General features: G+C 44.6%; 1 protein-coding gene across 1 annotated transcript; it reads left to right on the forward strand.

Annotated features, from left to right (window-relative positions):
• The first annotated feature begins 34 nt into the window (after positions 1 to 34).
• On the forward strand, positions 35 to 6,522 carry RAD1 (RAD1 checkpoint DNA exonuclease). Its single transcript, XM_061469537.1, has 5 exons — positions 35 to 247; positions 2,504 to 2,612; positions 4,815 to 5,073; positions 5,406 to 5,504; positions 5,923 to 6,522. Exons 1-5 carry the CDS (start codon positions 53 to 55, stop codon positions 6,101 to 6,103), a joined length of 843 nt encoding a protein of 280 aa, XP_061325521.1. The 5' UTR covers positions 35 to 52; the 3' UTR covers positions 6,104 to 6,522.
• The last annotated feature ends 5,853 nt before the right edge of the window (positions 6,523 to 12,375 follow it).

Consider the following 12,375-nt stretch of genomic DNA (forward strand, 5'->3'; position numbering starts at 1 on the left):
TCCGCCCGCGCTCCAGCAGGCTTTCCGGTTCCGGTGGCGGTGGCGGGGCGGCATGCCGGTGACGACGCAGGCGGCCGGCGGCGCGGAGCCGTACGTGTTGTCCGCCAGCCTGGACAACGCCCGGCACCTCTCCAGCCTCCTCAGGGCCGTCCACTTCCAGGACCACGCCACCTGCTTCGCCACGAGCAATGGGCTGAGGGTGACGGTGGAGGACGCCAAGTGCATCCAGGCCAACGCCTTCATCCAGGTGGGACGCTGCGGACTTTGCGGAGCGGCTGCGGAAGCCGCAGGGAACCCCCATCCCTGTTTCAGGGTAGAGGAGGAGCGGGGGAGCTCCGCTGACGGGGGGCACGACAGCGGGAGCCGTGAGGGAAGAGCTGTGGTCATTCCTGAGGTGTCCGGGCCGTGGAGGCGAAGTGAGTTCTGTCCGCTTTGAAAGAGGGCACAAATTCAGACACCCATCTACAGCACGTTGGCTGGGCTGAGCTGAGAGCTTCCAGCCGCAGGGCTCCATCACAGAATCTGTTCCTTCTACTCTCTGGTTCTGCCTGTGCTTAGTCCAGGAAAGGCGCTCGGGAAGTTACCATAGATGGAGGATCTCACCTACCCGTGTCCATGCAGGCAACTTTAAATAGCAACCTAAGTGACTTGCATTTAATAAGGCATCTAATATAAGATCAGAAGCAGCTTTGCTTGCTCCTCTGCTACCTCTTCTGTAGCTATGACTGCTGGCTTTACTTGTAATTTTCTTTTTTTAAGGTGCACTTTTATTTGTAATTCTTCTAACAATGGTTTACTTTCAGGTGATTGTATTTGTTATTATTTAAGGCATATCTGACTTGTAAATGCTTCAAGAACAGGCGTTGGCACTGGGTCCTGTTTTTGAAAGTATGTGTGATACTGGGAATGTAAGTGGAAAGGATGAAGAATATTTTGTTGTAGTAACTCAAACCTAACTTTACCATTCTTCTGTCCTTCAGCATCAGTGTCTTTGCTGTCTCTGAAACTGCAGTCTGAGGTGTGTGTGGAAAGGGAGAAGCCTGAGTCTCCCTGTTCCTGCATCTCTCCTTGCTTTCTCCTGCTCTTTGCTATGCAGTCCTTCTTTACGCTAGTGCTGTATTTGTTTGGTTAGCTTTCTGCTGTTTGGGTGGCTGAAGCTGGTTCGTGAACTGGCCAGCATGTGCTACTGGAAGCTAAGTAATGGGCGCATGTGGGGAGGAACAGTGACTGGAGGTTCCTTTGGGAGTGTTGAGGTGTTAAGTATAGAATAGAATAGTTTCTGTTGGAAGGGACCTACAACAATTATCTGACTGCTGATCTCTTCTGGCCTGACCAAACAGTGGTTTGGTCACTAGCACTGATCACTTCTGGACTGACCAAACATTAAAGCCTGTTGTTAAGGGCATTGTCCAGATGTCTCTTAAATGCTGACAGGCTTGGGGCATCGACCACCTCTCCAGGAAACCTGTTCCAGTGTTTGACCTTCCTCTTGGTAAAGAAAATGCTTCCTGATGTCCAGTCTGAACCTCTCCTGGTGCAGCTTTGAACCATACCCATGTGCCCTGTCACTGGGTACCAGGGAGCACAGCTCAGCACCTGCCTCTTCCCCTCCTCAGGAAGCTGTAGGAGATCAAGGAGGTCACCCCTCAGCCTCCTCCTCTCCAAACTAGGCAAGCCCAGAGCCCTCAGCCACTCCTCACAGGACATTTCCTTCCAGTTCTGTCACCAGCTCTGTTGCCTCCTCTGGACACATTCAAGACCTTCACATCCTTTTTAATGGTGGGTCCCAGCACTGCCCACAGTGCTCCAGGTGAGGCTGCACCAACTCTGAACACAGTGAGAGAATCACCCCTGCTGACCGGCTGGTGATGCTGTGCCAGATGCACCCCAGGATGGGGTTTGCTCTCTTGGCTGCCAGTAAAATCATGTAACAGCTTGTTCAAAAGTAGCTCACGTCACCCTGCTTTGCTTCCGAGATACTGTGTTCTTTCACTTACCACAAAGCAGCTAGTGCCCAGTAGCAAATGGGGTAGCCTAGAGTAGTTTACCCCTATCAGGCTAGTCCAAGGCACGTTCCAGCACATGTTTCAGTGTTGTGAACTTGCTATTATGTTCCTTTCTTCCTTATTTTTATTATTTGAATATTTGTTCATGCTCGGAGTGAAGAAAAGTCACACAAGTGTTACATATGATATATTTGCCTGAATGTTTCAGCTCCAGAACGAGGCAGCTTTGGGCTTTAACATTTGTAGGTTGTTTGTGAACTTTGAAAGGGAAGTGTTTAGGTTTTCATGCTTATGCCAAGCTACTTTGTTTCAGCTGTGTCCTGATTTTACTAGTTTTGAGGTTGAAGACCTATTTTTCTTTAATTGATGGTTGTGTTACTTTGTAGGAAATACTTTGTATTGCATTGATTTCTGAAAGTGTGAAAGCACTGAATTGAAGGAAATATGCGTAAATGGTAAAATAATTACAGAAAATTCCCTCTTTTCATCTCTTACAGGCAGAAATTTTTCAGAAATTTGCTGTCCAGGAGCAAACAGTGACATTCCGGATCAATTTGTCTGTTCTTCTTGACTGCCTGACTATTTTTGATACCAGTTCTTTGCCAGGTATGGCTCATATTTACCTTGACAGTGTGTGTGCATCACATGTAATCATGCAGTGAAACCTGTACGTAGGCATAGAGAGACTTCGAGCCTTGACAAAAAGTCTGACCTCAGCTTCAGTCCTTCTGAGTGTGGCAGCTATTGCTGTTAAGCAGGATCTTTAAGCTAAAACAAGCGTGCACTGTAATGTGTCTCTGTGATGCTGTTGGGGTAGCTGAGAAATAGGGTATTCTTCCTGTGAAGATAATGTTTTCTGGATCTGTGTAAGGCACAAAAGAACTGCTTGTTTTGGGAGAGAACCCTTTTGTGGCATGACGTCCAGTGCACAGCCGCAGTTTGTATCCTAGCTCTGTTTGGGACTGAAGGTCCAAATAGTTTCTCTCGATAAGGAAACATGTCAAGTAATTTGTTCAGGCATCTCTGGCAAGTTGGGTGATGTTTAGGCTGGAGTTGTTACTCTGAGGCCAATACTGTGCCCTAGGACTCACCCATGCTGCAACTGCCTTTCCTGTTGATCTGTTTTAAGTCTGGGGCAGATCATCCGCATAACATAAATGCAAACATGTCCATGTGCCCTTCACTTAAGGGAAAAATGTGGGCACAGCTGGCAGAATAGTTCCTCTGCAGCCCATCCAGGGTAGTTAGTATGGATGTAGAGAGCACCAGTTTTCCTTTAGTAAAGGAGCATGCTTCACACTTTCACATGCTTTTAAGTGGTCAGCAGGGCAGGCTACACATACCCTCAGCCTCAGGGTAAAACTACTGCTTGGGCAAGGGTTCAGCCTCTTACCAGAGCTGTCACTGTCAGATGAAAAAGCAGGAAAACTGTCAGTACATCTTAAGGCCACAGGGGATCCACATTAGCCTCACAGGGGACTCAGGCTGACTAAATACTGTGAGCTGCAGTAGAAATCAGCACACTGGAAGACAGTATACGCATAGCTTGGAGTTTGTCTTGGTAACAAAAAAAATTGTATCAGCTTGATAATAAATGTGATCTCTTCTCCAGTATTTCTGTGGTTTATGCAGCCCTGGAACATCCAGCTACCTCAGAAATACTAACAAGCATATTAACAAGGAATTAGTACATGTTCTGGGCTTGAAGTCTGCATGGATTCCAGGCAGCACTATCGGTGCTATTGCTCCCAGTGAATAGCTGTTACATTGCACCTTCCGTTCCTTCCCTTCTTCAGGCTGCAGCTGCATCTATTTTGTGAATGTTATCTCCAGCTTGCAGATAAGGTACTGAGGAATTGTACTCACCTACAGTCTCACAAATCTGCAGCTGGATTGGGTAGTGTTTCAGGTGCTGTACACACACTTCAGATTTTCTTTATCAAGCGTGTGAATCACAAAAATCAGGAAGACTCCACTATTGATCTTGTTTGTAGTCTTTTCAGTGACAGAGGTGCATGGGAAGCTGCCTTCCCATGTGTACAAATGTTGAATTACGTGAACTGATCTGTTTAAAGAGAGCAAAAAAACCCAAATCCAGGTCTTGGTGAATTTTATTTCCTATAAATTACTTTTTTTTCTTCTTGGTGGTTTTAAAAAATTATTTTCACAAACAAAGTAACTACATATTAGCATGACTGTAAATAAGCGCTGTGTACTCGTGTGCAGTAGAGTGATACCATGACAGGTTTTTTGAGTAGTTCTAACATTGCAGCTGTGTGTTGAACTCTGCATTCCTCTGCTGTTTCTGTTGTGACTCTGACCTAAAGACCTAAGTCAACTGTACTAAACAGCATCCTGATTTTAGGAAAGCAAATGTTCAGATTGTGATTACCCAGCAAAATGTAATGCAGGGTAAATTGTGTTAACTTCAATTTGGGTTGTGCAAGTAAGAGCAGTAAAGAAAGATGATATGAGCCAGGGAAAGCCTCAGGACCATGGAGGATTTTCCAGTGCCACTTATGTATCTGTAGCATATCCAGCTTCATTGTCACAGCTAGTGTGACCTGTTTGGCACATGACACAAGTAGGATTCAAACTGGCATCTACAGACAGATAAATTCGTTTTGCACTTCATGTGGTCCTTAGGAGGCTGCATTAAGCATGCTACATTGGTCTATTGGAAGCTGGACCAAACATGCTAAATCAAATTGATCTGTGCCCTGTATAGCAGTAAAATGTGAACTTTCTAAAGTGATCAGATGTGCTAGCTAGCTCTCTGAAGAATGTAAATTTCATTCTCTTTTTCAGGAACATCAACAGCCCTTAAGATGTGTTATCGTGGTTATGGTTATCCCTTGATGCTGTTCTTGGAAGAAGGAGGTGTAGTGACAGTGTGCAAGATAAACACTCAAGAACCCGAGGACTTGTTAGACTTCGATTTCTGCAGTACAAAAGTTGTTAATAAAATTATCCTGCAGTCAGAAGGGTTACGAAAAGCATTTGCTGAACTGGATATGACCAGTGAAGTTATGCAGATTACCATGTCTCCAGATAAACCTTACTTCAGGTACTGGAAACTGTGCTTTCAACTCAAATATTCATACTTGGCCTCTGTTGGTAAAGACTGGAAGTTTTCAGGGTGGAGAGGGAAGGAGCTGTTTTAGAATACTGCTTTAAGAAGAATTGTGATGAGTAATATGTAATCAAACTAACGTAGTAATGAACACATTGACAACCTGGTAAATGTGACACTGTTGCAGACAGTTTAGTGTTTTTAATTAAATAAACCGAAACAACCAATAGTGTTCTGTGAAACAGAGATATTCAAGAGGACTGATTCTGATGAGCTTTTAGAGAACTGAGGTCAGGTATTTTGAGATGGTGCCTTTTGTCTTCCAGGTTATCCACTTTTGGAAATGCTGGCAGTGCACATCTGGACTACTCTAAGGACTCTGATTTGATAGAAGCATTCCAGTGTAACCAGACTCAGACAAACAGGTCAGGAAGTCTGTGATCAGTGCCCTCTGTGGAATATCATGTGTTCTAAACTTTTCTTGTTTCTTGTACTTTTCTAAATGCACGTGTCCCAGTTTTAAACTTTTCTTGCCGGAAAATTTGCAAACACTTTTTTTTTATGTTACTGTATTTAATTCACTAGTACAGGCAAGGAGGGAAATACTTCCCGTCTGATAAAAGCCTGTGCTTGTGATCAAAAGCTAAGGAATAGCAGTGTCTGTCCGATGTCATTACCAGAAAAAAGATCAAATTAGCATGTTGCTAATTGTTGTTTTTTTTTTTATGATTCTGGTTAATTTCTGTTATTTTAGTTTTTTCTATGGCTTTAACTTGGAGTAATGTTTCAGGTCCTTCCTGAATAGCTTATTTTCTTCATATGACTTCTTTTTTTTCTCTGCAGGTACAAGATTTCTTTGCTTAAACCATCTACGAAGGCACTGGCTTTGTCTTGTAAGGTGTCCATTAGAACAGATGCTCAAGGATTTCTTTCACTGCAGTATATGATTAGGAATGAAGATAGACAGATCTGTTTTGTAGAATACTATTGTTGCCCTGATGAGAATATTACTGAAGAGATGTAGGTGTATGGTTTTGGTGTCTGTATTATATTTATGGATATATAAAATAGTATATTTTTCTATAAACCTGAGTGAAAGCTGTAAAGATTAATAGACTTGATATTGTAAGGTTTTTAGCTGTTCTTTTTTATTACCTCACAAGCATTTCTTAGCCTTGACTCAAAAAACTGAGTTTGAAAAAGCAAATAAGAGAGCTGGTTGTCTCTAGCCACTGATTCCAGCACAGATGTTGAAGTGGTGTTTATATAATACATTGCTGCTTTTTACAGTGTTCTGCAAGAATTTTTATTGTGTTTTGTTTTTTCTTTCTTGTCTTTGGCTTGTTCTAAGTAATTTCACAGGGGAAAATCTGAATACTTTCTGTATTTTAGCCAGTTAACTTTCAGTGACCTAAAAATAAAACCAAATCCATCCTGAAAGAGGATGATGTTTTCAGACTGATTTCTTAACAGCAGCAAGTGGTTTCTTTCTGGCAAATGCTGTCATGTTTTGCTGGTAAAGACACTAGACTCCTCATCTTAATTAATTCTTAATATAACTCAATTCTGTGTAATTTCATCTGATACCAATTTACCCTTTTGCATGCAGTACTGATGTTGAACTTGCAAACTAAGTTAGAAGCCAGGATTTACTTACTCGTAACTGTTCTGGCAGTACTGTTGTTTTGTATCTAGTAATTCATTACACATCCACAAGAATGCTGCTGCTGAAATGTTTCTGTATGTACATGTCCCAGTTCCTGCACTGTTACTCTCTAGTAACGCTGTTAAGAATCATAAGGAGAGAGAAAAGTTTCATATTTGAAATTATTTGTGAAATTAGTTTACCTTCTCAGTAGACTTTCAGCAACAAGGAGGGACTCCTAAACTGCAGTAAAGGAATGTCTGCCTGTGTCCTATGGAGTGGTGGATTTGTATCGCTGCTAAAAATGGACCCATTCTCATACTCACTGAAAAGGGAATACAGATTCTGGAGAGTTTTCTGCAGTGGCCAGCTTTGCAAAGTGGTGAGGTAGGCTGTAGTGGGTCAAAAGTTGTGCTTCTCCTTTCACACCTCTCTGTTAGAATCACAGAATCATAGAATAGTTAGGGTTGGAAAGGACCTTAAGATCATTTAGTTCCAACCCCCCTGCCATGGGCAGGGACACCTCACACTAAACCGTGCACCCAAGGCTTCGTCCAACCTGGCCTTGAACACCGCCAGGGATGGAGCATTCACAACCTCCCTGGGCAACCCACCGTAACAGGAAAGAATTTCTTCCTTATATCCAGTCTAAACTTCCCCTGTTTAAGTTTGAACCCATTACCCCTTGTCCTGTCACTACAGTCCCTAACAAACAGTCCCTCCCCAGCATCCCTATAGGTCCCCTTCAGATACTGAAATGCTGCTATGAGGTCTCCACGCAGCCTTCTCTTCTCCAGGCTGAACAGCCCCAACTTCCTCAGCCTGTCTTCATACGGGAGGTGCTCCAGTCTCCTGATCATCCTCGTGGCCTCCTCTGGACTTGTTCCAACAGTTCCATGTCCTTTTTATGTTGAGGACACCAGAACTGCACACAAGGTGAGGTCTCACAAGAGCAGAGTAGAGGGGCAGGATCACCTCCTTCGACCTGCTGGTCACGCTCCTTTTGATGCAGCCCAGGATACGGTTGGCTTTCTGGGCTGCGAGTGCACACTGAAGCCAGCTCACGTTCATGTTGTTGTTGCAAACAACCTTCTCAAAGCAGGAGGTCTGCTGAGCTAGGTGGGTGTCAAACCACGTGCAGAGACTGCAGATCACACTGCAGGAGACTGAAGTCCTCCTGTCTTGCTGCCACGTGATGGCATCCAAGAGCTCTGTGATCTGTGGGTCGTTTCTACAGCTGTAGGCTGTAGTCAAGTTTTGGTTTTGTCAGAAGATGAGGTCTTACTTTGCACATGTGAAAACAGTATGTTCATACGTTACCAGGTTGATTGCTCCACAGTCCAATAGAATCAGAGTTCTTTGGGTTTACTTCAGATGCTTTTGTTGACCATTTTTTGTCTCTTGCTTATGTCAGCAAGAGTATAGTTTGAGAGTACACAGTGTCAGTAGTTCACTTTTATTGTCTTCTGTGCAGATCATCCATTTGTTGCAATAAATTTTACATTTGAAAAACAATCACAAATCTTTGAACTACAGGACTGATGAGGATACATAGTAATATTCTAAATTACTCTTAATTACTGTCTTTTATATTTTGAATTTTCTTTTGGCTTGTGTTTTTTTCTTCAGTGAAGAAAATGTGTTATAGTCTCATTGGGAGTTATAAATATATTATCCCAGACTACTGAGTGGTAAGAATGATTTACATAATTGCTGAGTGACAGGATAAAAATAAACCAGAACACATCACTTTCTTAGTATGGTTTATTTTAGAGTATCAGAGTTCCTTGTATTGTGTTCAAGGACATTACTGTGGCTTAACATTTGTGTTTTTATGTAATTGCCTACAGATGCACTACATCTTAAAATAGTACTTTAAAAATCTGTCCTGTGATCTACCAACGGTGGTCATGGAAATAATATCCTAAGTAGTTAGACCACCACAAAAAATACCAGAAAGTAACTGGTGTGTGACTTGTCATAATTCAGATTTTGCCAACCTGTTTCTTTATAAATCGGTACATGTAAGAATTACTTGTGTAAAGTAACAGCAGTTTCTGGAGGTGAGAACTGCAACCAGCATTTTCTACCCAGATTCAGTCAGCTGTAGGAGGTGCTTTCTGACTGCTCTGACATCTGCGGCTCTGGTCAACCCAGATCCAGAGGCTTCAAACCTGATGAGACTTTTCCTCCCACTCTTTTGATTTGCGCTTTTCAGAGTAAAAACTGACCTCCGGTCTTCCAGAAGGCTTCTCTTTTGTTCTACCTGAAAATGGCTGCCCACAGGCCTTGGGTCCCATCAGTCTGCTAAGATACTGGGAGACAATGCCTCTGGCACTTGGTCCTGACCATCTTTATGCAAGAAAAGATTAGTGGTGCTAATGCTAATGTTAACCTCTTTCTTCCCAATATGTTGAGAAGTCCTTGTGTCTCTTTGGCTTCCACACGCTGAGGCCCACCCACAGCCATTTGGATCTGGAGCACAAAACTGCCCAACAGGAATAGAGTTCTAAACCTCTTTTTCAAAGTTATAATGGGAAGGAATCAGGAAAAAATTGCATATGGATTTATAAGGAAATACATTCCTGACTAGATAGGTCTCCACTAAGATTAGCAAAGTAGTTGGAAAAATTGAGATAAGCCTCATGTTGTTTCCTTTAAGTGTTTTGAACATCATTTTATAGCAGCTTGCAAACCCCTAAGAATTCAGGAGGTGGGTCTTACAAAAACAAGTATGTATGAGTAGTAGCAGTAACACTGAACAGCACTTTTGCTGATAGAACATTAATCTTGAACTGAACAAATATGAAATTACTTTTTCAATAGAGGTGTTCCAGAATAGAGGCTTGATGTCTTCCTGTTGAGACAGAAACTCATATGAATCTGTCTTTGGGGGGAGAGGGAAGAAGAGTTGCTTACGTATAAATGGACAGTGAATATCCACCAGGAATGTCACTCCATTCAGTGGCACAGTGCATGGCAGAGTGTGGTGAATTGGGGTCAATGCTTCAGAAATGTCCTGAGTCCAATCATTCATTTTGCAGATCAAAACCCCAGTGAGACACTGGTCAAAATATAAAGGTTCATCTTGCATTTTTGGTGGTGGGGTCTTGCAGATGAGCCTGGAGGGCATATTGGGTTTTCTAGTCTGGTCTAAAGCTGAGGGAAGGGATAAGGAAGTATCTCCATGGAGAATTTATCAGCCTCTTACCCTTCCAGCTCAGGTGGGACTGTGGGGGCTGACCAACAGAAAGCTGGAGGCCTCAATGCATTTGCTGTATTTACCTAATTAGATAGAATCATAGAATAGCTAGGGTGGGAAAGGGCTTTCTGGGCTGCAAGCGCACACTGGAGCCAGCTCATGTTCATTTTCTCATCCACCAACACCCCCAAGTCCTTCTCCGCAGGGCTGCTCTGAATCTCTTCTCTGCCCAACCTGTAGCTGTGCCTGGGATTGCTCTGACCCAGCTGTAGGACCTTGCACTTGTCATGGTTAAACTTCATGAGGTTGGCATCAGCCCACCTCACAAGCGTGTCAAGGTCCCTCTGGATGGCATTCCTTCCCTCCAGGGTATCAACCGAACCACACAGCTTGGTGTCATTGGCAAACTTGCTGAGGGCGCACTCAATCCCACTGCCCATGTCAGCGACAAAGATGTTGAACAAGAACGGTCCCAACACCGATCCCTGAGGGACACCACTCGTTACTGGTCTCCAGCTGGACATTGAGCCATTGACCACAACTCTTTGTGTGCGGCCATCCAGCCAGTTCTTTATCCACTGAGTGGTCCACCTATCAAACTGATGTCTCTCCAATTTAGAGACAAGGATGTCATGCGGGAGAGTGTCGAATGCTTTACACAAGTCCAGGTAGATGACATCAACTGCTCTACCCCTGTCCATCAGTTCTGTAGCCCCATCATAGAAGGCCACCAAATAGGTCAGGCAGGATTTCCCCTTAGTGAAGCCATGCTGGCTGTCACCAAGCACCTCGTTGATTTTCATGTGCCTTAGCATGCCTTCCAGGAGAACCTGCTCCAAGATTTTGCCAGGCACAGAGGTGAGACTGACTGGTCTGTAGTTCCCTGGGTCATCCGTTTTCCCCTTCTTGAAAATGGGGGTTACATTTCCCTTTTTCCAGTCGTCGGGAACTTCACCTGACTGCCATGATTTCTCAAATATGATGGACAGTGGCTTAGCAACTTCATTTTCCAGCTCTTTCAGGACCCACGGATGGATCTCATCAGGTCCCATGGACTTGTGCACATTCAGGTTCTTAAGATGGTCTCGAACCAGATCCTCTCCTACAGTGGGCCTGAGGTCTTCATTCTCACTGTCCCTGAGTCTGCCTTCCAAGACTTGGGTGGTGTGGTCAGAGCCTTTGCCAGTGAAGACTGAGGCAAAAGAAGTCATTCAATAAAGATAAGATAATAAAGCTATCTCCACATAAGCGTGGATTTTACCCCCTAAATGTCAATGGAGTGCAACAATGGATTTGCAGCACTATGGGAGGTGTGAAGCCACTCCACCCCATCAGGCAGTAACTGCAGGGAGCTTGCTGCAGCAACACACAGTTCCTCTGTCTGCTTGGAAACCAGAGGGCTGTCCAAGGAGACAGACCCCCTCTTAACATACCACACACAGCCTAATGCAACCCAGGAATAGAAGGAGAAAGCCTTTTGATGCAAAGCTGCTCCCACGGACCCCAGCAGTGCAGGCTGAGGGTGCTGGTGCTGGCTCCCAGGCTACACTTACCTGTGTATATAACAGAACTGTTTGGGTTAGAAAGGAGGTTAAGATTATCTAGTTCCAGCCCCCCTTCCATATGCAGGAATGCCTCACACTAGACCACGTCACCCAAGCCTCTGTATATACTGCATGAGATGCTTTTGGGCACAGAGGAGTTGGGGCACTGCACAGTTGGGTTTACATTGCAGAAAACACTGCAAGGTGCAGGGCCACCTGCAAACAGGAGTGGGCTGATACAGAGCTGTGCTGGGCTGTTAATTGCAGAAACTGCTAGCTGGCCTGAGCTGACACCATGGCAAGGTTCATCCTGAGCAGTGTAATGATCTGGGTATACTGCTGGCAGCTTTTATAGGTGTATCTATCTGATGAATCTCAGATTCTTCTCTTGGTGATTCTCTTCTACTCACAGTTTTACACTAAGTCGTTTACCTTGACACAGAGAGCTCTGGCTCTCTTAAATGCTGTCATCAGCTGGTTGAAGACTTTTCCATGCTGCAAGCCAGGCTGGGTGATCCTGCATGGTTTTATGCAGATGTACAGCCAGAGACCCATCAGTGGAAGGGACCGCCAGGCTGCCCCATACCAGTTGTTGGGCATGACATGATCTCTTCACATGGCAGCAAGAACTGCAGTTCTAGAAGCGTTGTGGACACCGTACAGCTGCCTTCGGGCAGTGCAGGGCTCCAGGGCGACTCCGCTCCCAAGCCCTGTGCCCATGGTGTGGGGGACGGGGCAGGAGGAGCAGTACTGGGGGGCACGCTGCCCTCCCCATGAGCACAGGGACCTGTTATCCTGCTGCAGCCTTCCTGCTGTGCAACATCTGCACAGGCACATCTGCACCTGACCTTGCAACATCTGGCCAGCTGTGCTCTCACCCAGCCGCTGAATGCAGGACAGCAAGG

The sequence above is a fragment of the Pezoporus flaviventris genome, unplaced genomic scaffold, assembly GCF_033815535.1.
Source record: "Pezoporus flaviventris isolate CSIRO_AGI_PZ_B2104156 unplaced genomic scaffold, CSIRO_AGI_Pfla_v1 ptg000057l, whole genome shotgun sequence".
Lineage (NCBI taxonomy): Eukaryota > Metazoa > Chordata > Aves > Psittaciformes > Psittacidae > Pezoporus > Pezoporus flaviventris.

Coding starts and splice junctions, on each gene's coding strand:
- RAD1 (XM_061469537.1), top strand. CDS start 53: ATGCCGGTGACGACGCAGGCGGCCGGCGGCGCGGAGCCGTACGTGTTG. Junction 2,613..4,814: donor TGATACCAGTTCTTTGCCAG/GTATGGCTCATA, acceptor TCTCTTTTTCAG/GAACATCAACAGCCCTTAAG. Junction 5,074..5,405: donor CCAGATAAACCTTACTTCAG/GTACTGGAAACT, acceptor TTTGTCTTCCAG/GTTATCCACTTTTGGAAATG.